This window comes from Gopherus evgoodei, chromosome 7 (genome assembly GCF_007399415.2).
Source record: "Gopherus evgoodei ecotype Sinaloan lineage chromosome 7, rGopEvg1_v1.p, whole genome shotgun sequence".
Lineage (NCBI taxonomy): Eukaryota > Metazoa > Chordata > Testudines > Testudinidae > Gopherus > Gopherus evgoodei.
Window position 1 is genome coordinate 92,539,414 of NC_044328.1, and position 27,193 is coordinate 92,566,606.

The window sequence follows — 27,193 nt, forward strand, 5'->3', positions numbered from 1 at the left end:
GGAATCTCCCCCGTCTCCCATGATTTCCCAAAGATAATAGCTAGAGGCTCAGATACCTCCTCTATTAACTCCTTGAGTATTCTAGGATGCATTTCATCAGGCCCTGGTGACTTGCAGGCATCTAACTTTTCTAAGTGATTTTTTACTTGCTCTTTCCTTATTTTCTCTTCTAAACCTACCCTCTTCCTGTAAGCATTCACTATACTAGACATTCCTTCAGACTTCTCAATGAAGACCGAAACAAAGAAGTCATTAAGCATCTCTGCCATTTCCAAGTCTCCCGTTACTGTTACCCCCTCCTCATTGAGCAGTGGGCCTACCCTGTCCTTAGTCTTCCTCTTGCTTCTAATGTATTGATAAAAAGTCTTCTTGTTTCCCTTTATTCCCATAGCTAGTTTGAGTTCATTTTGTGCCTTTGCTTTACTAATCTTGCCTCTGCATTCCTGTGTTATTTGCCTATATTCATCCTTCGTGATCTGACCTAGTTTCCATTTTTTATATGCCGCCTTTTTATTTTGTAGGTCACGCAAGATCTCAAGGGTAAGCCAAGGTGGTCTTTTGCCACATTTTCTATCTTTCCTAACCATCGGAATAACTTGCTTTTGGGCCCTTAATAGCATCCCTTTGAAAAACTGCCAACTTTCCTCAGTTGTTTTTCCCCTCAGTCTTAATTCCCATGGGACCTTGCCTATCAGCTCTCTGAGCTTACCAAAATCCGCCTTCCTGAAATCCATTGTCTCTATTCTGCTGTACTCCTTTCTACCCTTCCTTAGAATTGCAAATTCTATGATTTCATGATCACTTTCACCCAAGCTTCCTTCTACTTTCAAATTCTCAACAAGTTCCTCCCTATTTGTTAAAATCAAGTCTAGAACAGCTTCCCCCCTAGTAGCTTTTTCAACTTTCTGAAATAAAAAGTTGTCTGCAATGCAGTCCAGGAACTTATTGGATAGTCTGTGCCCCGCGGTGTTATTTTCCCAACATATATCTGGATAGTTGAAGTCCCCCATCACCACCAAATCTTGGGCTTTGGATGATTTTGTTAGTTGTTTGAAAAAAGCCTCATCCACCTCTTCCGCCTGATTAGGTGGCCTGTAGTAGACTCCCAGCACGACATCACCTGTGTTTTTTACCCCTTTTAGCCTAACCCAGAGACTCTCCACCCTTCCGTCTCCTATGTCCATCTCCACCTCAGTCCAAGTGTGTACATTTTTAATATATAAGGCAACACCTCCTCCCTTTTTTCCCTGTCTATCCTTCCTGAGCAAACTATACCCATCCACACCAACATTCCAGTCGTGTGTATTATCCCACCAAGTTTCAGTAATGCCAATAATGTCATAGTTGTATTTATTTATTAGCACTTCCAGTTCTTCCTGCTTATTACCCATACTTCTTGCATTTGTATAAAGGCATCTAAGATACTGGTTTGATCTTGCCTCCCAGCTTTGCCCTGACCCTCCTTCCTCTCTGCCATTTTTGTGAGTGCATTTTTGTGCATTTTTGTGAGTGTAATTGCATATGTACCGTTGTGTAAGGATGGCCCTACCATTTACTGTATATAAACCCTCTCTGTATTGCTCCATTTAGAAAAGACCTTCAGGACAATTAACCTGCTAATACGGGTGAGCAAGCAATCTTATGAAAATTATTCATAGAAAAATTATATAAAAGTTCAAAAGTTTAATATAAAATTATAAACCAGATGTCCAGGTCTAGCCATCAGTCACATTTTCATTAACAATTGATGAGAAATAGACTCAGCCTGCCCGAGCAAAGCCTGAGGTAATTTATTTAGCTAAAAGTGGTTTATAATGGGGTCTGGAAATATCCAGTGATTGATAACAGGATACAGACAGTGTATTTTAAGTCTGGCACAGGTTGATATTGTCTGGTGGCTGGTTAGTCCATGGGAAATCACTCAATTGTCAGAGTGCAGTTGCTAATGAACCACACAAAACCTCCATCACAATTGTCTTTAATTGCTACCCTTGTTGGCAGTGCTAATAGACAAGCAAAAAACAATATAATTGGGGGTTATAAATACTCTCTGAGCCATAAAGGTTGTCATTCAAAAACCTGAGTTTATGCACCTTGAGGGAGCAGTATAGGGGAAGCTAATACTTCTGATAACCTTAATTTCCCTGTTCTGGATACTGAAAGAAATTCCATTAAGAGACTTCTTCGGTCACTGGTGCTGTCAGTCTGGCACTGTTCGTTAACCTTAAATTGATTTCAAAATAGAAGTGAAAATAAAGAAACTAGGCAGGCTGAAAACTGCACAGTTGATAGTCTGACTTGGATTCAGCCTATTAGATCAAAAATTGAGACACTTTCCCTTGGGTGCATCTTGAATGGGATAACACCAAACTGGCTGGAAAGAGCAATACTTGTAATCCCAAATAAGGAGGCATACATTTCCCTGAGAATCTGAGTATTTTCCTATCCTGAAAGAAGTTACAGTTTTCCAGGCTTTCTGACTGGAATGTGTGAAGGTCAGTTTGGAACAATTTCTTTCTGTTGCTCTTACCTGGCTTAATCTAAAAGGTGAAAAGAGCCTCTACTTCTGTCAAAACCCTCCTGTTTACTTATGAAGGATTTAAATTCCTAATATAGTCTAATTGCATCAGATGACTGTCCAGGAGTGAATTGTTCGTGAAATCTCTGAGGTATTGATTCCTTTGCAATGGCCAGAATTTTACAGCAAAAATCTTGGTAGATGGCACTGAGGTTCTGAATATTTGATTTCGAGCCATAAGAGATGCTGTCAAGGCTGATACCCTGCTCTGGCACTTCAAGTACAGAAGGTGAGGGCCCTCAAGAGCTTTTCCATATACTTAGTTGGAACTGCCAATTGTCTCTGAGGATGCCAGTCCTCCTTGTGCCCACCAGAAAGGGTTTCCTTGTAAAAGAGTGCTACTTCTACAACAAACCTGGACCTATTGGAAGAGCTGAGAGGTGATGGGTCGCTCTGTGCCACCGTCAAAGCTCCCTTGAGGCTTTCATCTGCTTCCTGCTCTGTCTGGAACTGCTCCCTTGATGCTGGAGACATTCGTTTCTTGCTGGGTTGTGATCTTGGGCTTGGTGCTGGCTCCCCTGACTCTGGTGGGGATGCAAGCACGGGCTCTGATGCTGACTGCTCTGCCAGTTCTGATTCTTGGGCTGGGTCCCACGAACTGGATCTACAACTGCTGCCATAGACTTTGGTCTGGGGTCTGGTTTCACCATCTCTGGCTGAGTCCCTGTAGGAGGCTCAGGAATGGAGTTAGGTGTGGAGTCCTGTTTAGCCTGGCTGCGGGTGACCATTCCCACCCTTGTTGTTAGCCTCACATGGTTGGCTAAGTCTTCTCCTAGCAGCATGGGATGGGGATAATCGTCATAGACTGCAAAAGTCCATATTCTCTGACCAGCCCTTGTACTGGACAGGCAACTTGACTATAGGCAAGTTAAAATAATTGGCATTAAAGGGTTACATTGGTGGATAGTTGACATCTGTGCTCCAGTGTCTCTCCATGCTGTAATCTTCCTTCCACCTACACTTACAGTTTCCCTTCACTCTGGAGGTATTTACGAGGCATCTGGGCCTGAAGGCTCTCAGTGGGACCCCAGGGTGACGGGTTGCAGATAGCTGTTCTTGAGGCAATTGGCCTTGATGTCCCCCAACTCATTACATTTGAAGCATCGCCGAGCTGACTGTGGGCTGGGGCAAGGTGGGAGGTTGCAGAGTGGGGTGGTGCGTTGAGAGGGCATCTGGGGTTTCTCTGGCTGTGTGGAGGGCTCCTCTTTGCTAGGTGGAGCCTTGGGCTGACTCCAATGGTGGGGTGTCATCTCGGGTTGCAACTTGTGGTATCTCCACCAACTGCTACTAGCTTTCTTCTTCTCTGCTACCTCACCCATTTGGCTCTGATCTCCCCCACTTCAGTTACAGTTTTGGGCTTCCCACCTAGGATGTACTTTCTGTTTCCTCAGGAACACCCTCAAAGAACTGCTCCATTTGAATAAGGACAGACAGATCTTCCAGAGACTTAACATTTGCTCCTGATATCCAGGCATCCCAATTTTTTACATTGTGGTAGGTGTGTTGGGAAAATGCCATGTCTGGTTTCCACCTTAGGGCTTTGAACCACTGACGGGCATGCTCGGGTGTTAGCCCTGTCCTAATTCTGGCCTTGTGTTTAGAAAGTTCATACTCGTTCATGTGCTCTTTAGGCATTTCAGCTGCCACCTCTGTTAAGGGTCCACTGAGCTGTGGCCTCAGCTCCATCGTATACTGGTCTGAAGGGATGTTGTACCCAAGACAGACCCTTTCAGAATTTTCTAAGAAGGTCTCTGTATCATCGCCTACCTTGTATGTGGGGAATTTTTTGGAATGGTGAGTGGTTACCTGGAGAATGACTGTTAGGGCTTCCTGATTGATCCAGCTTAGCCTTTTCCAGCTCTAAGTGCTTCAGCTCCACTTCTAAACACTTCATGTCTAAGCACTTCTCCTCCGCTTTCGCCTCCAAGCGCTTCATCTCTAGGAAGAAATTCCTTTCTCCCGCAGTCAGAACTCAGCCTGGGTTAAGGACATCCTGCCATCCTGGCACTGGGATCTCAGGGGAGGGCTGACCCTTCCCTGCTGGGAAGTCTCTGTTCCCATATCCCCTCCCTGCATTTCTGTCATGGAGCTGGATGTCTGGGCTTGATCTGGGTCTGTCTTCTCCGTGGCATGCTGCTTTAGGAAGATTTCTCTACAGTTTCAGTGCCTGACCTCAACCTCATGCACAGGGCTGCCCTACTCTAGGCTAGCTAGTTCATTGCCACAAAGCTGAAAAAAAACCAAAACTGCTTGTTGGACTCCCTGGCTTGGCAGGCTGAACCCTTTTTGTGCCTGCTCCCCTTAAGGCAGAAAAGAAAACAAAACAAACACCTCCCTGCTGTTGCAGGCTGCCAAAAGAGAAAAGCGTTCTTTTAAAATCCTGAGATCTGTGTTTCTGGTTCAAAATGATCCCATTGCTCTGTCACTATGTCAAGGCTGATTCCCCACTCTGGAAGTTCGAGTGCAGAAGGTGGGGCCCGCAAGGATTCTAAAAATTATATTGGCCACTCCAGGCTGGTATTAAACTCTCAAGGTTACAGCTTCTCTCTGACCTTGGATGGGTAGATGCTGCCACCACCCAAATGCAAAAACCCCTTTGAACCCAGGAAGGCACACTTGGGAATTCCTCTCTGTGGGGTACCCTCAAGCCCTTTACACCCCTCCTTTTCCCCCCGCCCCCCTAGGAAAAGCTGAGAAAGAAAACAAAGGAAATCAGCTGTTGCCACCAGCTAATTAAACAACATATGCACAAACCTCTTAGGACACAAAAAACCCAATCCTGTTCTTTTAAAAGGTAAATTTTATGAAGAAAGAAAAAAAATACATATGGAACTTAGGCTATTGCTAGATTTAAAAAGAGCAAATATAATAATTAAGCATCAAGATTGGTTGGGTTTTTTTTGAGGTCCAGCTTAATGGTTACAAGCAAAACAAAAGCGTTTAGGGGTAACACAGGAGTCCGCGAGCCTTACAGAAATAAAAGAGATAAACCTAATCACATCTTCCTAAACATTTCCTGATCTACTTAAATATCTGGGGTTTCCAATAAGTTTCTAGGTATGATTTGATGATTTTTCATACCTGGTGCAAGCTTCTTACAGTATTGCTGCTCTGTGTCTCCTCTCTGGAGAGGACAACAACACATAGACAAAGGGAAACTTTTTTCCCACTTTTTAAAAGTTCTAGCCCTCCCATTGGCTCTTATGGTCAGGTGCCCACTCCTTTCCTTTTATCTATAGGTTTTTTTAACCCTTAACAGGTACAGCAAGTAGAGAAGAGCTACTAACAGGGATTTTGTAGCTAACTGGCTGGGTGGGTGTCCATAAAAGGGATCTACCGCCCTCCCCCCTTCATTTATCGCAGATGCCAACTCAGATTGGAACAGATCTCACCTTACCTTCCAGAAACTCCACCAAGGTTTCTAAGTCCATTTGTAGTTGGAATTTGCATGCCAGTTGTGATTGGGAATGGCTGATCCTGGGATTGAAGAAATTTATCAAGCACTTCATACTCTTTGACTGCTGGAGGGTGTTCTCCAGTTATAGAAAAGGTGAGGTCAGGAGAATGACCCCAAGGTCCATCTTTTACTATGAACAGTGGGCATCTGCTTTGGATCATGTAGAAGCTGTAGGATGACTATTTACTCCTGGGGGAATTCTGCGCCACTGTGCATGAATGAACGTCCCCCACAGATTTCTTTGCTTCCACACAGAAAAATGACTTTCTGACAGGGAAGCAAAGGGAAGCCACAAGAGCAGTCATATGACCTCCCACAGCAGTATGTTCTGGGTGCCCAGAGCAGCTGGCAGAGAGAGAAATCACGGTGACGCAGGGGGTGGGACGAGGGGCAACCTGGCTGGTAGCTCCTACCCTGCGCTGGGCTCATCTGCTAGTCTTGGCTGGGCTGGGGAGGACAGAACTTCCTCTTCCCCTGCACAGCATTTGGGGCTGTGTCAAACCCACTCCCAGGTTTCTCCCCTGGCTCTAGGAAGCTCTGCAAACTGCCCTCCCCACGCTTCCTGCACCCATTGCTCCTCAGCTGCAGGGGGAGAGATCCCTGTACAGGGAGTGCTCCCCCATCTGCTGAACCCACATGCATCCAGACTCCCTCTTATCCAGACCCTCCTGGTTAATCTCACTCCCCACACACCCAGAACTCCCTCCCCCCTGACAAGCCCCATTATCCCTGCACTCCCCAATGAGCCACCCACACCGAGATCCCTACCCTACCAAGCCCCAGCCAGCTGCACCTGGATCCCCACCCCACTGAGCCCCACTCTCCCAGCATCTGGATCCTCCCCTACTGAGCTCCCCACATCCAGACTCCCCTGCTGAGCTGTATCCCCCCTACACCCAGACCCCCCTGCTGAGCCCCAACCACCTTCGTCTGGACCCCCCAGCAGAGTCCCATTACTGTTGCATCCAGAACTCCCGAAAAAGCCCCTGTGCATCCAGATCCCCCCACTGCACCCAGATTGCCCCACACAGAACCCTCTCAACCCACCCCTGGATCCCCCCACACTAAACCCCTCCACACTTGGATCCTGCCCACACCTGGTGCACCTGGCATGGAGGGGCAGGGACCTATGGTGTTTCTGGGGCAGGCGCAGTCCTTGTGCTATGTCAGGGTTAGGTGCAGCCTCACGGCTGAGTCTGTGTCCCAGGGAGAGTTGCACAGTGATCTCCCTCCTCTGTGCAGCCAGTGGCCTGTGCTCCCCAATGCCATGCTGGAGCTTCCATATTTATTTAACAAATAAAATATACAGAATTTTAAAATACTGTGCACATAATTTTTAGTTATGCCCTCAGGAGTAACTGTTGATGCTTACTCGTGTATCCTTACTCCAGCTACATCATCATCAGGGTTCCTCCAGTGGGCTTGGTGTGAATTAAAATTGCCTGAGTAGGCTGGAGGTCCTGAGAAGGTTGCTAAGACAAGATTTGGCCAGTTGACAGATGAAGGTTTGTAGACTTTCATAAGAGTCAGGTCCTTCACCTTTAGCCTTTTGATAACAATGTTTGGACCTGATGATGAGACTGAAGTTGCTAGAATTCCTTCTCAGACATAGGATGTCTCCCCATACTCCTACTGCCTATGATTGAGGTGAGACACTACCGCAAAGCCAGGAATTGATAGTTGACATATGCTTCACGTTCTGTGGCTAACTGGTGGATGATATCAGTTGAGTGGAAATTCTAATTTGGGCAAGAGAGAGAAGACTATTCACAGCAAAATCCATCACATCACCACTGGTGGCTAACGGCAGAGCTCCTAATCAAGGTAGTTTTCAGTCATGAAGTTAAAATGATGGTTGCTGAGATATGGCAGGCTCGGAATATGGATGCGAACCTGATGGCTCCTTTTATTGATCAAGAGCTTGACCTAGCTGTACATCAGTTGCATCCTAACAAGGCCCCTGGTCTAGATAATGTCCAGAATGTGTCAGTCTCTCACTTTGGACCAATCACCAAAAGCTGCTGCTTCAATTTCCGAATCATGGTACACAGGATTGCTGCATCTCAGAAATCTGGTGCAGAGCAACAGTCATAGCTGTTTCCAAGCCAGGGAAACAATTGACAGACCCAAAGGCTACTGGTTGGTTTCTCTGCTGTATGTTACCTACAAGCTGATGGAGAGACTAATCCTTCTGTGATTAATGTGGTAGTCAATCAGCCTTTGCATTGCATTCAGACTGGATTCAGAAGGGATGATGCACCCAAAATCAGGTACTATGTCTGACACAACACAGAAAATGCATTTGAGTCAGGAAAGAAAGTTGGTACAATCCTTATTGATATGACGGCAGCCTACTATTCTGTGTGGCACGTCAGGCTGATGGCCAAGCTGCTGCAAGTTATTCCTTGTAAGCCTATAGTGTAGTTCATCCAAGAAAACATTAGAAACTGAAGCTTCATCTTGCAAGTCAGGGATAAAATCAGTTGTCTTAAATGTCTCCACAATGGCCTTACTTAGAGTTCAGTTTTGGTTCCTGTTTTCTTAAATGTATACACTAACGACCTTCCTGAAATACAGGCCAAGAAGTATGTGTATGCTGATGCCATCTGTATTGCTGACACTAGACACAATTTCCATAGGATTGAAGGGAATCTCAGTCAAAACATGGGCATTTTGACCACTTTTTTCTAGCAGTGGAGATTAATTCTTAATGAAACCAAAACAGTGGCAACTACTTTCCATCTGAACAGCCATCTTACCAATGGATCCATCTCGATCTGTGTACAAGGATGGTTATTGCCATTCCAACAGTTGTCACATACTTGGGAATAAAACTCGACATTATTAGCCTCAAATGGAATACCTGAAAATGAAGATCTCTTCCTCTACTGCCTTGATATGAAAACTATCAGGAACCTCCCGGGGAGCAGACCCTTCAGTGCACGACACATCTGCTTTGGCGCCGATGTTTGCTCTGACCAAATATTGCTGCCATGCTCACTTTGTCAACACAGAGCTGAATTTGGCCACTTGTATGATTAGCAGCTGCTTGACTTGTACACCAGCCTCTGGTTTTTATGTGCTAGTGCACATGGCTCCACCAGACCTTCAATGAGATGCTATTACTGTTAAGTCTGTGATGGATGAAACCAACCTAATATGTCTTTGACTGAAGAGCCATTTTTATACAGGAAAGAACATGTAGCACCAACTTGAAGGTCTGCTCATATTCAGGGACAGGGGCAGCTCTAGACATTTCGCCACCCCAAGCACGGCGGCATGCCACGGGGGGCGCTCTGCCGGTCGCCAGTCCCGTGGCTCCGGTGGACCTCCCGCAGGCCTACCTGCAGAAAGTCCTCTGGTCCCATAGCTTAGGTGGAACCGCGGGACCAGCGGACTCTCTGCAGGCACGCCTGCGGGAGGTCCACCGAAGCCGCAGGACCAGCAGACCCTCCGCAGGCATGTCGACAAAGGCTGCCTGCCTGCCGCCCTCCCGGCAACTGGCAGAGTGCCCCCCGCGGCATGCCGCCCCAAGCACGCCCTTGGCATGCTGGGGCCTGGAGCCGCCCCTGTTCAGGGAAGGAACCTCATTCCTGTCAACTGGGGTGTGTGTGACACCATGGCTGATCTCTTAACACCCATTTGGTATGGCAGCTCGCATATTCCAGGGGAAGAGTACTGCTGGCCCTTTACCTGCCTCCTTATCCATTTGATTGTAGATCCTGGACAGGCACAACTCTCTAGTTCATCCAGAGTTACTGCAACTATGTTCTGGCTTGGCCTGGTTTCCTCTCCACGCTGTGACTGTAGGGCAACATTGCAGAACCTGATCCGTCCTTTACTTAAATTCCCATAATCCCACAGTATCTCTCCTTTCCTCAAATTCCTGATTTCAGTGTCTTTGTCTATCAGCGATGCGCTGGCCGCCGCTTTCTGCAGCTCCCATTGGCCAGGAACAGCGAACCATGGCCACTGGGAGCTGTGGGCCGCCGTGCAAATGTAAACAAATGGTCTGGTGACTCATCAGCGGATTATCCTAACTACACTGATCTAGCTGAACCAGTCTACAATCCTATCTAAGACATTATAGCTAACTTGTTCAATTTTGGACTGAACGAGCTGGTATTTCTCTGATTTAATGCGCAGTAATTAATTTTCTGAGATGTTCATTATTATTGATACAGATCTGGCCATGAGAAAACAGGAATTAACAGAAATTGTGACAAATCTCTGAAGTGACTCTATGCCTCACAATATAATCAACATGAATTACAACTCCAGGGAGCCATGCCAGATCAGATGTCTCATTATCTGGTAGCTGAAGACTGCTCAAAGGACAACCTCTTGAACCTGAACAGACCTTCATAAGTGATAACAGCTGTTAGCCCTACTTTTGGGTTCTAATATCATTTGCAAATGTTGCTGGCATAGGTCCAGCCATGGATGTAAAGCCATGGAGTCATCAGACTGATCTGTTATCTGGTCAGCCATACTGTGTGCAATAAAATTATACAAAATTCACAACTGGTGGAGTTAGTAGAATACAAACCTCTGAGCTAGTTAGATGGGAATGCTAGTTTTAATATCCATAGCCCCCGGGCCACTGCAAATCAGGATAATTATGTACGTCCCTACAAGTATTTAATTGGTTAAACCTTGGCTATCTAACACTGATTATGTGCATTGCAGCAGCTGGATTGCCACTTTTGTGTTCAGACAAAAGGGATGAAAATTTTAACAATGAAAAAATTAAGGAACTATAACAGTTGTGAGGTCCATACTTCTATAAATTTTCCAGAGAAAAGGAAAATCTGTATTTGAATTATAGTAGGTATAATCCTACAGCGGCTGTTCTGTTTCTTTACAGTAAAGGTAAAATATGGCAGCTCCTGTGATTGCTAGGGGAGCTTTTGTCAAATACATTCTGCCTTTTGATGGTGTGTCTTGCAAATCTATGTAAAAATGACTGGTGCTGGAAAAATGTCTCAGGTCTGTTGATAAATTAATTATACATTCACCCCTCTGGAAGGGATGACACAAACTACAACATAATAGCAAGCTCTACAATAAATGCATGAGAGTATGATCTTAATTAGCAGCTGCTAGGCAAGCAGGTTCTGGCAATAATTATCGGATTTAGCTTGAGATGCTGAATTGAAGTGCCCATGCAAATGGAAGCCCATGTAGTATTTCATCCCACTGCATAATTATAGTGCTATGGAAGATGACCCCTCCTTTTACGGATGCCCCTGAAAAGTTCCGGAAACCCTGGTTACTGGAGGTAATTACTATGTACCAGAAATTGTATCTGCTTTTACAGTTTCTTCTTGGTCATGTAAGAGCTGCCAAAAGTGGAAGAAATATCCCATTTACCACTTTCAAGGTATTCTAATGAAAACAGAACTGATACTATATGAATTTGCAGAATTGATGCATTGTGACATCCTCTCAAATCTCTAAATTATGTCTGTATTTGGCCACTGTATGTTTGCGCCCACAAATAAGGAGCATTCTCTGATGTCATATTGCAAGACAATGAAATGAGCAAAATAAATTTCACAGGCTAAAGTCTTTGTAAATGGCCATTAGTTACATTGTTCAGTTAGAGGATGGAATAGAGTATGAGACTGACATAAGTTGAGTTATGAGCATAGCTCTAGATCAAATTTAATATAAATTCATTTGGCACAGTCAAAAACATGATGAGGGTTGTGATAATGTCATCTGCCATCTATTTTACCAAAATATTAAATTAGAAAAAAAGATACCACTAGTGGTCAACAGTTGGAAATGGATAGAATTAAAACCCAGAATGCACTTTCATCAACATTATCTTTTTAAGACAAGAGGAAACTGAAAGCTCGTGGCATTATATGTGTAGAGACCCAGATGGGAATCAAATATGTACAAAAATACTTGTAAAGATCAGTATGACTTCATTTGCTTCCTTGCAGGAAGTTATTGTTACTAACCTTCTTAAATGTTAGGAAAGCTCCTACGAACACTTTGTTAGGGCAAAATTTATTTCCTTTCAGCCTTGTAATTAATCTGAAATCCTAGCTGATGAAACGTGCTTTAGTTTCCAAGGAAGAGCTATTGTGGCTTTTACTTTTGCCATAATTGTATCCCCCGCCCATAAGAGCTGTTTACTACTCAGATAAATTTTGCAAACCTCATGTGTTTCTGTCCTCATCTTTGCAAGTAGGTGGCTTTGCACCCTGTTAACAAGTTTGTTGACATGTTTTTTTTCCTTCATTGCTATTATTGCCAAGCTTGCTTAACTCAGTGTCTCCATGTGTTGCATTTTGCCCTGCATCTCTTCTGCAGAGCCTTTTCTCTTCTCTGCTTTCATGTCTCTTCCCACTGAACACTCTCTAATCCTACATCTTTCTCTCTTTTCATGGACTATTTTAAGTGCTTTTTTTCCCCCTGTGTGTTATGTTATTGTATTTTTCCTCTCCCTGTCTCCCCTTTCTGGATGTATCACTATTAAAAGTTTGCTCTCTCATGCCTTTTTCTATTGAAAGGTCTGTATTCTGATAATCTGAGCACCAGGTTGGCACGGAACTTGGAGGCACTCTGCAGGGAGAGAATTGAGTTGTGTTCATTCCAGCTTCCTGCTGACCTCCATTGTTGAAGCTATGCTAAATAGGCAGAACTCAACCATACAGATAAGTTTCAATCTTGTGTCAATGTATCTATTGGAAGATAGAAAGCAAAGCTACAAAATGAACATACACGGAGAAAAAAAGCATTTTTAAAACCCTCTGTTGCAAATTTGCTTTTATTGTGGACTTTTCATTTCTATTTCATGCCTACGACTAAAACCATAAAACACAAACCCTTTACCAGATATCTATCGCTGAATATGGAGAATTCTGTGCTCAGTTCCGTTAACAAAAACAGGAATTGTGCATCAACTCGAAACAATGAGCCAGAATCTGTCTGGCAGCTGCACGTATATATACATGCCAGCAAATCTTCATTAGAGAAGGGCAAGGGTAGAAAATGTCTACCCTAATTCTGGCTTCCATTCAAACCTGAGAAAGAAGAGCCTCTCTTGAAGCTCTCCACAACTAAAACCTGAGAGTGATTTCAGGGCCAGGCAGTCAGGTGTTTTATTGCCTAAGATTTTGACCCAGCACTGAGCTCTGTACATCCACTGCCCCTTCCATGCTGGTAGGAATAATCTGGTTGGTGAAGGAGCTGGGTGTCAGACTGGAGAGAGCCAGAATGGGAAAGCACATTAATCCTGCCAATGCAGGGTTTTTTTGGTGGCCATTTGGTTATGTTTTGGGGAGCAGCTATAGCGAGGCCAGCTCCCCTTGACTCATCACCAGCAACGCTGGGAACCAGAGACTCCACCTTACTCCACCTCATGCAGTAAAGCACTTATGTCTCTGCATTCCAAGGTTGCCAACACAGTGGCACAGCTGCCAAGGTTTGTGCAGCCATATATGATGTTGTGCCATCATTAATGTGTTAATTTGCATTGTGGCTAATAAATTTGCATAGAACAATACATTTGTTCTTTAAAAAGAGCTGCGCAGATTTAGTGCTGGTGAAAGGTGTTACATTTATAGCCCTATGGAATGCAGTCCTCTCTTTATCTACAGGGCAGCAGCAGGACAAATTTCCCACACATGCTATCCTGTAAGGAAGGTCCTGATCCTAGAAATAGCTTCATACAGGCAGACTCCTGCTTGCGTTGACTAAAAAGGGGCTCCACAGTAGTGCTGGAATATGGCTGCATGGAGCAGTTTGCAGAATCAGGATGTGAATTTCCTCTCAAGCCATGTGCACTGGATTATAACTCGTTTTACTTTCTTTCCTTCCTAGTCTTCCTTTAATCCCACTTTCCTTATTGTTTACATGTTTGGTCACTGACTTTCACCTGTCCAAGTGTTTCCCTTTGTCAGATGCCTCCTTACCTTTGCATTCCAAGCCAAGAGGAAGAAACTTTTTCTCTTTGACTCTGATTCTCTCCCTGCTCTTGTCATCTTCAACAGTTGGTTTCTAACTGCTCTGGAAATACCTGGTTCCCATAGAAGCAACCCTGATAAAATGTAAGCTAGAGAGAGCTCCACAGTTCCTCATTAAAAGTGTTTTTTTGTTTCTAGAGAAATTCAAGTGTTCTGTGTGATTATTCATTTGTGTCACTCTGATGTGACAGATACCATGTCAGCTATCTAAGGTATAGAATACTCTCACTCTAACCATGCTTCAGGATCCATAAAAGGTTTGTCTTCCCAGTGATAATCACATTGTGTTGTCTTTGGCCTGGCACTATAACAGTGGGAAATATTGGATGAACATCAAGTTCTTCTGTCAGCTTCACATCTTTTCTATATATCCTTAATGCAGCCAAACTGATTTGGGAAGCACTGTTTAATTCTTAAGCTGTTATGTCAAAGTTTGCATTAACTTTGAAAATGTGTTCCCTTTTATCAAGTCTATCATGCCCAGAAATAATGATTAAAATAAATATGTAAGATACAGCCAACACTGTGTAAACTGTAGTATGGAAAGAAATTGCCTTCTCCCTCTGTCCTTGCATTCTGTATCAGATAACAAATCAACAGTGTGCAGACTTGGCCTTTGGAAAAGTATGTTAACTAAAGCATAACAGGAGTAACACTGGTTGATCACAATAGAGAGCCAGTATCATGCAGAGCATAACAAGAATAACACTGCTAAACACAACAGAAATTGAAAGAATAAACAATACAAATCACAGAATCCACACTTACTGAAAAGGTCTCAGCCTAAGTAAAGCCACCTCCCATGATAAATCACATCACAGAGATCCCCCTACATCATGTGAGGATTTTACCTTCCTTCCCTTTGAAAAGGCCAACTAAATCTGCTCAACAACTTACATGTCTATACACAAATGCAAGGAATATGGAGAATAAACAGGAAGAACTGAAAGTACTAGTATATTAAAATAGTAAATTGTTACTTAATTGTTGTCACAGAGATTTGGAGGGATAAATCTCATGACTGGAATATTGGTACAGAGGGGTATAGCTTGTTCAGGAAGGACAGGTAGGATAAAAAGGGAGGAGGAGGTGTATTATACATTGGGAATATATATACTTGTTCTGAAGTCAGAAGAGGGTGGGAGACAGACCAGTTGAAAGTCTCTGAGTGAAGATACATGAGGTAGAAAATAGGGGTGACATAATGGTAAAAGTCTACTACAGACCACCAAATCATAAAGAGGAGGTGCATGAGATATTTAGCATATCCAAAACACAAAATCTGGTAGTAAGAAGGGACTTGAACTACCCACACATCTGTTGGGAAAGTAATATGGCAAAACACAAAATTTCCAGTAAGCTTGTGGAATGTATTAGGAGCAATTTTTTGTTTCTGAAAGTGGAGGACATTACTGGGGGACAGCCATTTTAGACTTGATTTTGACCAAAAGGGAAGAATTGGTAGTGAATCCGAAGGTGGAAGGCAATTTGGGTGAAAGTGATCATGAAGTTATACATTTCATGCTTCTAAGGAAAAGCAGAAGTGAGAGCAGCAAATAAGGACAATGGACTTCAAAAAAGCAGACTTCAACAAGCTCAGAGAATTGGTAGGTAAGGTCCCATGGGAGGAAAATCTAAGGGAAAGAGGAGTTCAGGAGAGCTGGCACTTTCTCATGGAGTTAGTATTTAAAGGCCCAACTGAAAACTATCCCAATGAGACGGAAAGAGAGGAAGAATGTTAAGAGTCCAGTATGGCTCCATCAGGAGATCTTTAATGACTTAGAAAAAGTAGAAACATGGACGAATTACTAAGGAGGAGTACAAAAGAAGAGCACAAGCATGTAGGAACAAAATCAGAAAGGCTAAAGCACAAAATGAGGTACACCTAGCAAGAAGCATCAAAGGTAATAAGAAGAGGTTCTTTAAATATGTTTTGAGCAAGAGAAAGACAAAGGTAAGTGCAGGTCCTCTATTTAGTGGAGAAAAAGGGTTAATAGCTGATTACATCTAGAAGGCAGGGGTGCTTAATGACTATTTTGGCTTACTTTCTGCTGAAAGGGTTAACAATGACCAGGTACTCAACACAATTTTAACAAGGGTGAGGAAAGCAAGTCAAAATAGAGTAAGAACAGGTTAAAGAATATTTAGATAAGTTATATGTATGCAGGGCCTCATGAAGTTCATCTTAAGGTACTTCAGAAACTAGCTGAAGCAATCTCAGAACTGTTAACAATTATCTTCAAGAAATCATGAAGAATGAGTGACCTCCCAGAGGAGTGGAGAAGAGCAAACATAGTACCTATCTTTATATGTGTGGCCACCTAGGAGTTCATGGTCATCACTATGCTGTATTCTGTGAGCAGTTGGAATCTCAAAGTAGCAGTAGGGGCAAAACTTAGATCCTTCTGCTCAAAAAGCACAGGCCTTGATCAACTGAGATAAAGGAAAATTTCTGCTAGTTGTTAGAATTATAGAATTGGTGGTGCACAGTTCAGGAGTTCTGATTCTTTCCAGCAGAGAACTATGATACAGATACACACTAGAAGAATGCTGAAAGAAATTTATTTTTGAAGTACACAATAATATATAGTTCCACCAAGATGCTAGGATAATACACTTCTAATCATTAGAGAGGGCCAGTCTGGAGTAACTCACTTCATAGTTAAATTACTTCCCCCTCCTCTCCAAAAAAAACAAAAACAAAACACCCCACACTGTAGCTTTAACATTACTTTTAGCCTTTCACTGGTACATACCTGTAATTAAGTGCTCTCTAATAGAATGCAAATAGTAAGCAATGTCATTATCCAATCCTTTAATTGTGATGGTAACACAAATTGAATTCTATAACTGTCAGCCATCTGCCTATAGTACAGTATGTGCAGTCATTACAGTGTCCCATTCGCTTTATGACAGAAACCCATGAGCCTTTTATATTAAATCAAAGAGCTCTCTGGTGAAGTGCTTCCTATTATCTGTGTGATGTATTGTTGTAGAAGTAGTGCAGCTGGCCATCCACCGCTCTCTCTCAAAGAGAAAAATCTATAGGCAAAGATGAAAGAGACATTACAAAAAATGTTATAAAGCTACAAGAATTTTTTTTAAGAAAAACCTTGAAAGCCATAAATATATTTAATTGTGAATCTTTCTCATCTCTGTCACAGCTGAAAAGGACAAAGACACAATCTTTAAAAATGAAGAGGAAACTCAGCTAACTAAAATTAGAACCAAAAGAACTTGAACTTCTTTCTGTTCTAAGAAGTTGAAAATTCTCCTGGTAAAATGTGAAGACCTATGGATTTATTTTTTTAAAAGATAATGGTTATAATACCCCAGTGTTTTTGGCATCCATATATAATACTTAACTTTATATTTTATTTAAATAACATCTGTCTACTTATGTCTTGCATGTCATGTAAGTCCTGTCACTGAAGACATTTAACAGTAGACTCGACAATTAAGAATGCGCTAGACAACCATCTTGCCCTTGCACAGGGCTGGACGTTAGCCTAATACAGTAGGATAGCCTTATCTTGACTATGATTTAAAAGTGTGAGTAGGCCTTGTTTGACTAAAGTTTTAGAAGGTGTTAGTGAAATCAAACTAGCTACCATGCTCTGACAGTACACTTTTAAATCCTAGTCTACTCCTAACAGGCAAGGAGAGGTAGAGCCAATGTGGGAACATGTGCTGCACCGTCTTAAACTGTGATTCAAGAGCCACACTGCCTATGCGCAGCAGGATTCTCCAGGGGGCACTGTTCTTCCTTGAGTCACAATGCCTTCTGGAGCTGCCAATTGTATTGTGCACATCTGCCCTGTTGCCAATGGGAGTCTGTCTCTTTGAAACCACAGGGGCTACTCCAGTGCATGCAGTTAAGCATATTCCTTGTGTTTTTGCAGGTTTAAAGCCAAAAAAAAACCCTATACAACCCAAAGATAGAGTCTGTTTATAAACTTTGAATGCACCTCTGGATTTGGATTGTGAACATCCTCAGACCTGATTTTGTTTGAGTTTAAATAGGTCCTTTAATGGTACAATTTTTTTTTTAATTACATATATCTAAAAATTGTTGCATTGCCATTGTACAATGCAGTTGTTACATTGCCAATTTTAAAAAAGTTTTATGACTATAATTTATGCACAATATCTAGCTCCTCTTCCTCAGGTTTTCTTACCTTTAAAATACTTAACAAAATGTAACCACATCATAACATGAGGGGTATTCTGAAACAAAAGTATGATATAATTTGAGATGGAAGGTTTTGCAAAGAGAAATGGAAGTAAGGCAATACTTAGAGATGATCTGAGAGTTTGGTTTAGGCATATCTCTCTCCTGTATCCTGTTTTTAGTCCTTATTTTGTTTGATGTAGAGACTTAGACCAACATTGCTCTTGCTGAGAAGAAATGTTTTCTGTACTGCACTTTGTTTCAATGTTGAGTATGGAGCATTATATACATCAGACTTATTAGTCTCTAAATTCACTCCTCGCTTTCATCTTGAATTCTAATTATATTTAATTACTTAAAACATGGTGGAGATTCTCCGTTTTCTTTAGATATTTGATCTTTTGACTGTTGCTAACCACTATAGTGAAATACAATACACAGATCATGTCTTATTGAGAAGGTTTTATTTAAACAAATTTGTTTAAATGGTTTTTAATATGGGGCACCATGTTTTCTGTATATTCTGAAGTAGCAGGTAGCATGGCAAGAGTTATGTGCTTGATAGATAGAATTTGTTTGTGATTTCAAATTCAGGGACTTCCAGAGTTTTGTGATTGGAATAGGAATAAATCAGGCCCAGATTAACCAATTAGCCCTCAGTGCACTTGTGCAGGGTCCCCCAACCACTGGGGGAAAAACAATTGAGTGGTGCTGCGACCCCTCCTTGCTCCAGGTTGCAATGCCATACACTCATATTTGGCCTGGCCACCCCTCTTGTCCTGGGGGCGACTTGTTGTTGGGCTATGGGAGTGAGTGGGGAGTAATTCGCAGTCTGTGGGGTTGGAAGCCAGTGAGGAATGTTGGGAAAGTGGGGTTGGGAGGCTGTGGTCAGTGGATCTAAGATGTTGGGGGCTGTCAGGGTAAATGGAGGGTAGTGGCAGATTGTTGGGATATATGTGGAGTGTGAGGGATATTCAGGGGTATGTCTGTGGAATGGGGTGAAAGGGGCACTTGAGGGTGTGGATGTTGTGGGGGGAGAGGGACATTCTGGGATCTATGTGGGGTAGGCTATGTATGGGGCAGGGGTGCTTTAAGGAAGGTGGGAAGTCCCCAATATTTTTAGTGTGTGAGGCTCCAACGTTCTTTAAGCTGAGACTGAGATAAATAATAAACTGTCAGGAATCCTACCTGAAGGCCTCTCTATTTTGGTATTCTGCATAACATTTCCTTTCCCTTGGTTATAACTTTATATTATATGTTATTCACCTAGTTTGACAAGGTGCATGAGATAATATTTTTTACTGGACCAACTTCTGTTGGTGAGAGAGACAAGCTTTCGAGCTCACACACAGTTCTTCATGTCTGTGTAGCTCGAAAGCTAGTCTCTCTCACCAACAGAAGATGGTCCAATAAAAGATATTACCTCAAACACCTTATCTTTCTAATAGCCTGGGTGTGACACAGCTACAGCAACGCTGCATACATCCAACTAGTTAGCATTTATTCATCTTTTGCTGAAAGCTACTCAATGTAAAGGCATTTTCCATGGGTCTTACGAAGATAAACGTTTTTATGAAAAACAAGAGCTAAATAAACACCATTAAATTAATCAAATCCTGTGTCAGTTGTAAATCCAACACAAAGCTTTCATCAGCCTTATTTCCCTTCTGTGGTTTTCAGTATGCAGCGCTAAACTGCTTTAACAGAGAAGGTATTTGATCAAACTACATTATGGTACAGAGTTTTGTTCTTCACTTTCTTTCTTTTTTTTTAATGGCAAAGTGTGCTATTCATACTGTTGTGTTAATTTGTTTGTCTGAGCCTGACATATTAACAATTAAATACATCACAGGTATTTACATGCTAAAAGCTTTGGAGGCTTGAAACAATAGTGGGTCTCCTGACTGCCAAAATCATCTTGCTCCCTAGACACTTGCGTAGCTGTAATGTCAAGGGATTTTGGTTTTTAAATTGTTATAATACAGCCCACAGATATTTCTGAGTTGTGTATATTTAATATGGAATTCCTCTTCATTATCTGTCCTAAACTACTGAATAGTGTTGCTTTGCACTGTTAGTTACTGCAATCCACACAAGAGGTGACTGCATTTCTGTGTGGGGTAAACTTGCATACAATGCACATAACACATATTCTGTTAAATAATTGGGATCTTTCTCAACTAAAGATATTGAAAGGATGGTCTTGTGATCAAGACACAGGACAAGGAGCTAGGAAACTAAAATGTTATTCTTTGCTCTCCTACTGACTTGCTGTGTAATCTTGGGAAATCACTTATCGCCTCTCTCTGGTTCCCCTTCTTGCAAAATGACCAACTAACATCACAAAGGTTCTGGGAGGCTTAATTAATAATTGTGAAGTACTTCAAGATTTTGAGCTGGAAGGTGCTACAAAAATGTAACATTTCTTATATAATTATCACAAAATACACTTAAGATATGTCAAGTATAAGATATCTAAAGCCCTTAGCCTAATGTATGTTATCTGTATATATGCTATGGAATGATCAGCTGTTATATATGCACTTCATTAGAATATAGAAAGAACCACAGTCTGGCTGAATTTAAAGGAACATAACATACGTATATGTAATTGATCTTGAGTTTTTGAAATGTACAAATTAAGATGCAGAATGACAATTTGGAGTTCATATCAGCAGAATTTGGGTTTTGTCCTTAAGCATTGTTATTTTCTTTGTTTTCTTTTACAGTTTGCCCAGCTGGTGTCCATCTCGAAAACTCTGGGTGTGGAAAAGTTCCCTCTAATTGAACAAACATTCTACCCAAATCACAAGGAAATGGTAGGTGCAAATAGTAACATTAAAAGGCAATTACTGTATGGATAGAACTGGAGGTATAATCACCCATGATTCATTCATTCACTGTCTATTTTTTTAAATGTCCTTTTGGAAATTTCCAGTGGCATAATACTGGGTAACCTCTTGAAAGCATCTTTGTGGTAACTGAAAGATTACTGCCTTCAGCTTTGAGATAGACAAACTGGTTCTAACAAACAAAAGAATATAAATGCTGAAGTGCAGGGAATACTTCGTGGAAGTGTTGCCAGTCTAGTCCTGTGTGATGCCTCCCAGAATACTTATCTTATTGGTTGTGAGAAAGGCCACGTGAAATGTTTACATGGAACCGCAAACCTATCTAAAATCAGAGTTGTTTCAGTAACTCTTACCTTCATTCCCCTGAGCCGATGCTGTTCACAATTCCCTGATTTTCTGCTCACTCAACAAATGCTCACACCTCACCCACGGCCCCCACATACTTCATACTTTTGATGCAATTCTCCAGTGGTTCCACAAATATGATGTCTTTCAGAGGCCCAATGTGGCTGCTTCCTCGAGTGTTGTCTTTGAGGAATCGCCAAGTAAGGGCTACGACTTCTCTTCATCCATGAATTTCTGGAGGTTGAATGTTCCTAGCCAGCCACACACACCACATGGCACCAGGTGCAGATAACAATCCTGATCCTAATGCCAGCTTCCTATCTGTTAAACAAGCTGCTGAGGCCCCATAATCCCAACTCAGTAGTCTCAATAGCTAAGCAACCACATTAAGGAGGACAAATGTCATAATCCCCAGTGCATAGTTGCTAGGTAACACTGGGAGTTCCCTAGATGACTCACCAGGAATTTTGGGGTAGCTCTGCAGGCAGCTCAGTTCACTGGCAGCTGGCAGCAGGAGCAGGTGAGTTTCACTCTCTTCCTGTTATGGGGGAGGGGAGCAGATGCTTTCTGCTTCCATATGAAGACCCACAAATGTGTTGGGATTCCCTCTGAGACCTCTTTCCATTCAGCTTCCCAAGAACTCAGTTCGACTCCCACCTTCATCACTCAGGTGTCTTTGTTTGGCATACAGCACTGCTGCACTGAGTTGATCAGAGGCAGGGGGGATTGATGCAGGATACCTCACAGATTCAAAGTTACACACAAACCTTCTCCCTTTATGTACATTACACATCTCATTGCATTTACTATACATTGCATCACATATTTTTGGATTGGCTTGGATACTTTTCAGGAACCAATCCCTGTGCAACATCCACTGCTCTCACACTGTCTTTGCTTCAAGGACTTCTTTATCTCATCTCTACATTGCTAATTTCTTTTGTCCCTTGTTACCTAGTTCATAGTAAATAGTTCCCTGCATATTCTCCTTATCTTAGTTGGCTCAGACATTCTGTCTTCTTAGCCTGCTGACCTGTTTACTTGTCTTATTTAGCACAGACATTCTGTTTTCAACCTGATGATTTATTCCCTTCCCTAATTCTCTCTTCCACAAAATCAGACCTCCCTCCATGTGTTAATTACTCATATCAGGCCAGGCCTCAGCTACAATATGGAGCAGGTGTGGTGGAGGCAGCTCATTTAATAAGACACTGAAGTAGTCAAGACTATCCATCCGACGTCCTCCAAAGACTGGTGGAGGTTCAAAGGTGACACCTGTTCTCTGGAGTTCTGTGAGTGGGCTTTGGGAAAACCTTGCTCCTTTCTGAAGATATCAAAAGGTAAACACAGAGGGAGGACCGAAGTGCTGAGAGTAAATAAAGGTGATTGTTTTTCTGGAGATTCTGGTTTATGTAGAATATTCAACCTGCTAGCAAACCTGCAAGAGATGGTCCTCCACCCACATTTAGACCCTACAGGATCTGCGTGACTGGTGCGGGCTTAGTGTCTTATCTTGCAGCCTTCTTTTAATTTTTCTTTTATTATTGTTTCTAAATGTAGATTCTTCCATAGCTATATTTGTCTAGAGGAGAGGCATTCAACCCTGCAGAGCTGGAGAACCATTTGCCCTGGATCAAAATAGCAATGAGGCACAAAGCAGTCTCAGCACAAAGCCCCAACTTTACCTTTCAGTATCTGTTGTGTAATGTTGCATCATTGTGACTCAAACATACCATGTACTGCTGCAATGCCATGATTTGAACATTAGCAATCAGCAGTCAATGATAGGTCATTGAACCAGGATTGCTTTGTAGCTCCATTTGACACTACATTACTCTGGATAAAATCCTGCCTGACCCTATTAAAATCAGTGGCGAAACTCCCACTGACTTCAGTTGATTACAATTTCATCCACAGTCCCCCGTCTCCTTCTCTGATCACTTCCTATTATCCTACTCTGTCTTCTCAGCTTTTGTGAGGGAGGCAAAATCCCTGTTTCTTTTTATGGCTGCCTGGTGCAGAATCCTGGCTGTTATAGACTATTAGGTTAGCACTCCCATCCTTTCTCCTATCCCATGTGCAGCTTCAAGTGAGAAGAGCTTCAATAATAGCCACATATTTGATGTGAAAGGTGAACAGGAGCTCTCCAGGAAGAAAGTTACTGATTGAGAGCAGTGAATCTCATGCAGTCCAAACCCCCAAGGATCTTTTGAGAATAGGGAGGACTTTCCCTGACACGAGTGTAGATGCATTTGGTAGCAAAGTCCAAAACTTTGTAATTTCTCCAATTTTTGAAAAGTGAAACATGAGAAATGAACCAGTGTCCTTTGTTTTGGGATGAATTCATTATAGACAGAGAATAAGAATCACACCTTTTCAGATCAGAGTATACCATTTCACATGCTAGATACTGTACATTTTGTTAGCGTACTGAAGATGGCCAAGAATAAAGATGGTCAGTATTGACCTTCATGTGACTCATTTTTGCTCTTTTAATTATTTTGCTAGCCTATAAAAAGCTTATTTTTGCTTGTACATCTGCTAATTTGAAATTACAAAAATAGAGAATAAAATATCCCATTGCTCAGTCACAAGAATTGGTTGAAGTTCCAGTTACTCTGCTTGTACCTTGCATATAATGCCCTCCAGAAAGACCACCATCTCCCCAAGTTTTACTGCTGGCTGCTATCTTAAAGCATAGATTGAATTCAGCTCCTGAAGTTGAAATGAAAATTTGGAAAGCTACGAACGTGTGTTTATTTGTGAGTGCATAAAATATTGTTTGACAGATGATGGGATTGTTAACATTTTGCAAGATGCATTTGAGAGTTGGTTCTTGTCCTCTTACCTATTTGGATCCTATACAGTAATAGTTAGTGATTGAGCAAAGAGGTATTATTTTGCCTTTTGTTGAACTTCTGATTGCAAAAGGCTTGACTGAGTTTGTGGAGTGTTGACAATTTCCTGTATAATGAATATTATTTTGAAGACAACTCTTCTTTGTCTCTGTATTGGATTGTCATGTATATTTCAAATGTGCTACAGTGACTTCGGAAAGTTAGATGTAGATTTGTTTGTTTGTTTTTCCCTCTGGAGGAAGTTTTGGAAACTCTGTGGCTCAGAAAAAATATACTAGATAGCTTTTATTGGAATTTCTGTGGAGAGATGTAAGATGATCCAGTGGGGGATGTTTTCTCAGTAGATGAGCTGAAGCCGTATCGGGGTAATGAATGTTGATTTATATGTTATTAATATCCAGCTTGGTTTGAGATTACTTTTACCTATACAGATAATTTCTGATTTTTAAAGAAGGTATTTTTCTTTTCCTGTAAATCCTGGTCCCATTTCTCCATCAGGCGTAAACTGGAACTTGTTTTCTCCAATTTAAAACTGTGTATCTTGGGTTCAGAGGGTATTCCAAAGTTCTGAGAATAGGAGATTTTGAACTCAGCAGGCTTGATGTACTGTTATGCTTCTATTTCTTTTGCTTCTTTCATACTCTAGTGATCATTTGTGCCTGGCTCTCTTGTACTGTTTTTCCAAAGGCAATAAAAGGTAAGTAAACAAAGATAGCATTCTCTGATGCAAGCTTGGGAGCTGTTTAATGGAAAGCTTTTTGGAACAGGGACATTTCACTAAAAAAAAAAGTGATTGAAACCTTACAAAATGGTGCTTTCTGAACTCATCATAGCTTGGGTCACGTGTTTGCAGCTTTCCTTTCAGGAATTAGTTTTCTTTTCTCACTACATTTCTATCTCCTTACATTCTCCCATGAAAAAAATGGCCTGTTCAGGCTTATTTGTAGGACACATTGATAACATTTAATTAGAATGATTTTAAGAACAGGAAGACAGTATTTAGCTATTCATAACTAAATGATTTCAGTAATAACCTTTGATTTTTTTTCATTTTTTTCACTTGCACAGCCTCCCTTCTCTTAGGTTTTTCCAACTGTGAATATGAGTCAGATAAGTTACATTCAAATCAAGACCAAAAGATATATGAAGCTGTATTTCATACTTGACCTTCAATCTAATACAAACACTCACACACTGAAGTTACAGGAACTGGAAAGCGGACATTCTCTTTTAAAAATAGATTGTTGCTGTAATATATGAATGCTAATACAGTGAAAATCTTAATATGAAAATACACATTGAAAGCTTTACTGTAGATGATTTTTTCCCCCTACAGTCCTTGTCAATATTGTAAAATAAGTACTCATTTGGAAGTATCCTTTTAAAGCTCTACCTCTCCTTGTTATTAGAAAGACAGATTCTCTGTTCTCCACAGTGGAAAATCTAGTCAGATTTAAGTTCAAACACAGAAATCAGACTCAACAGACACTAGTTTTGAAACACCTTATATTGGATAGTTTATGGCAAATCAGTTGTAAAATGTTTGATAGACTGAATATAGAAAACTGATATTTCATATAGCAAAATTCATACTTAAGAGTTTTGCTTGAAATATAAATCATATATAAATATTGAAGAAAAAACTTACAGTTTAGGATGAAAGAAGGCAAAGTGTGTTATATTCATTGAGTTTAAGGCCTGCTTACTTTATAATTTTAAAATATAAACAGAAGTACAATAAACAAGTTACAAAGCAGAAAATATCCATTTACTACATAGTGCTGTTCAAAATACACCATTACAATAAAATGAATTTGAAAACAAATACCCCACTGTACATGCACTATAGACTAAATTAGCCAGGTGTTTGATAGAAAATGGGTATGATCATAAAGCTATTGCAGCTTCATCTAGGAATTGTTTTGGTATGACAGAATGCAATGAGTTCTAGTTAACTACATATATCTATAGAGTATATTCAAATATATGCACTGCACTAGCAGTAAATCACACTACCAAAAATTTTATCTGCAGTTCATTTTTGTTTTTGGAAAACATGTAGCTTTCACAGCATATAATTTGTATAAATAATCATAATACAAAAATCTATGGATAAAATTAATTTTTGCAAACTGCATTTTTTGAGCAGAATACTGGCAGGGTTTTATGTTTATTAGAAGAAATTAATGGTATTTTAATACATTACCTTAAATTAAAAGAGCATAGTTGGTCTAAAATCAAAACACAGGGTGAAATATTGATTATTAGATAGTAGTGGTGACCTACTCTTCCAAGAAGTAAAGCTTTCTGTCCCCAGAGGCTTTATTGACTACTGTGTTGTGTTATATTGACTACTAATTCTTTTCTTGAATTATTACAGCCTATTAATATTTATTACATTTTATATAGATTAAGGACAAAATGTTCTTGTACTGCAATAACTACACAACACTACTTTCTATTTTATTGTAAAGCAACAAGTATAAGCAAATTCAAATGCAAGGCAGAAGCTCTGATCTTATCCCACCTTTTGCTCCTAAGAAAGTGCAGTGTCAATGGTACTGGCATGTAGGATTATTCATTTTTTTGGATGTAAATCTCAGGTGCTGTGTGTGGTGTAAATTCAGTTTTTCAGCCTTAGTGCTAAATAGTCTTCCTTTTATGTGACTAAATAAGATGTTAGAAGTTTCTAACCTAGGTATTTTTGTTTGTTGGGGTTGGATTGTTTTAGTTGTTTTATGGTTTCATTTTTTTCACAGTCATCCTAAAAAGAGATGATGATGATTTTCATGCAAGTACCAATATATGAGAACCAACAAGACAGATACCCCCCCAACTTGATGTGTTGCATAAAATATGTAAATCCTTAGCCAGAAAATATTTAAATATATTATTTGTTATGCTATTACAGAAGCATCTTCAAACTTGTTATGTCTATTGTGTAAACATG

The 27,193-nt window shown here is 41.2% G+C and overlaps 1 protein-coding gene across 2 annotated transcripts in view; it reads left to right on the plus strand.

Moving 5' to 3' along the window:
• The window catches only part of SYN2 (synapsin II), a 435,882-nt gene that overhangs the window by 249,512 nt on the left and 159,177 nt on the right, over positions 1-27,193 (plus strand). For both annotated transcript variants that reach the window (XM_030569938.1, XM_030569939.1), the window contains exon 5: positions 20,918-21,007. In XM_030569938.1, coding sequence (XP_030425798.1) covers positions 20,918-21,007 — 90 coding nt within the window. The remainder of the gene's footprint in view (positions 1-20,917; positions 21,008-27,193) is intronic.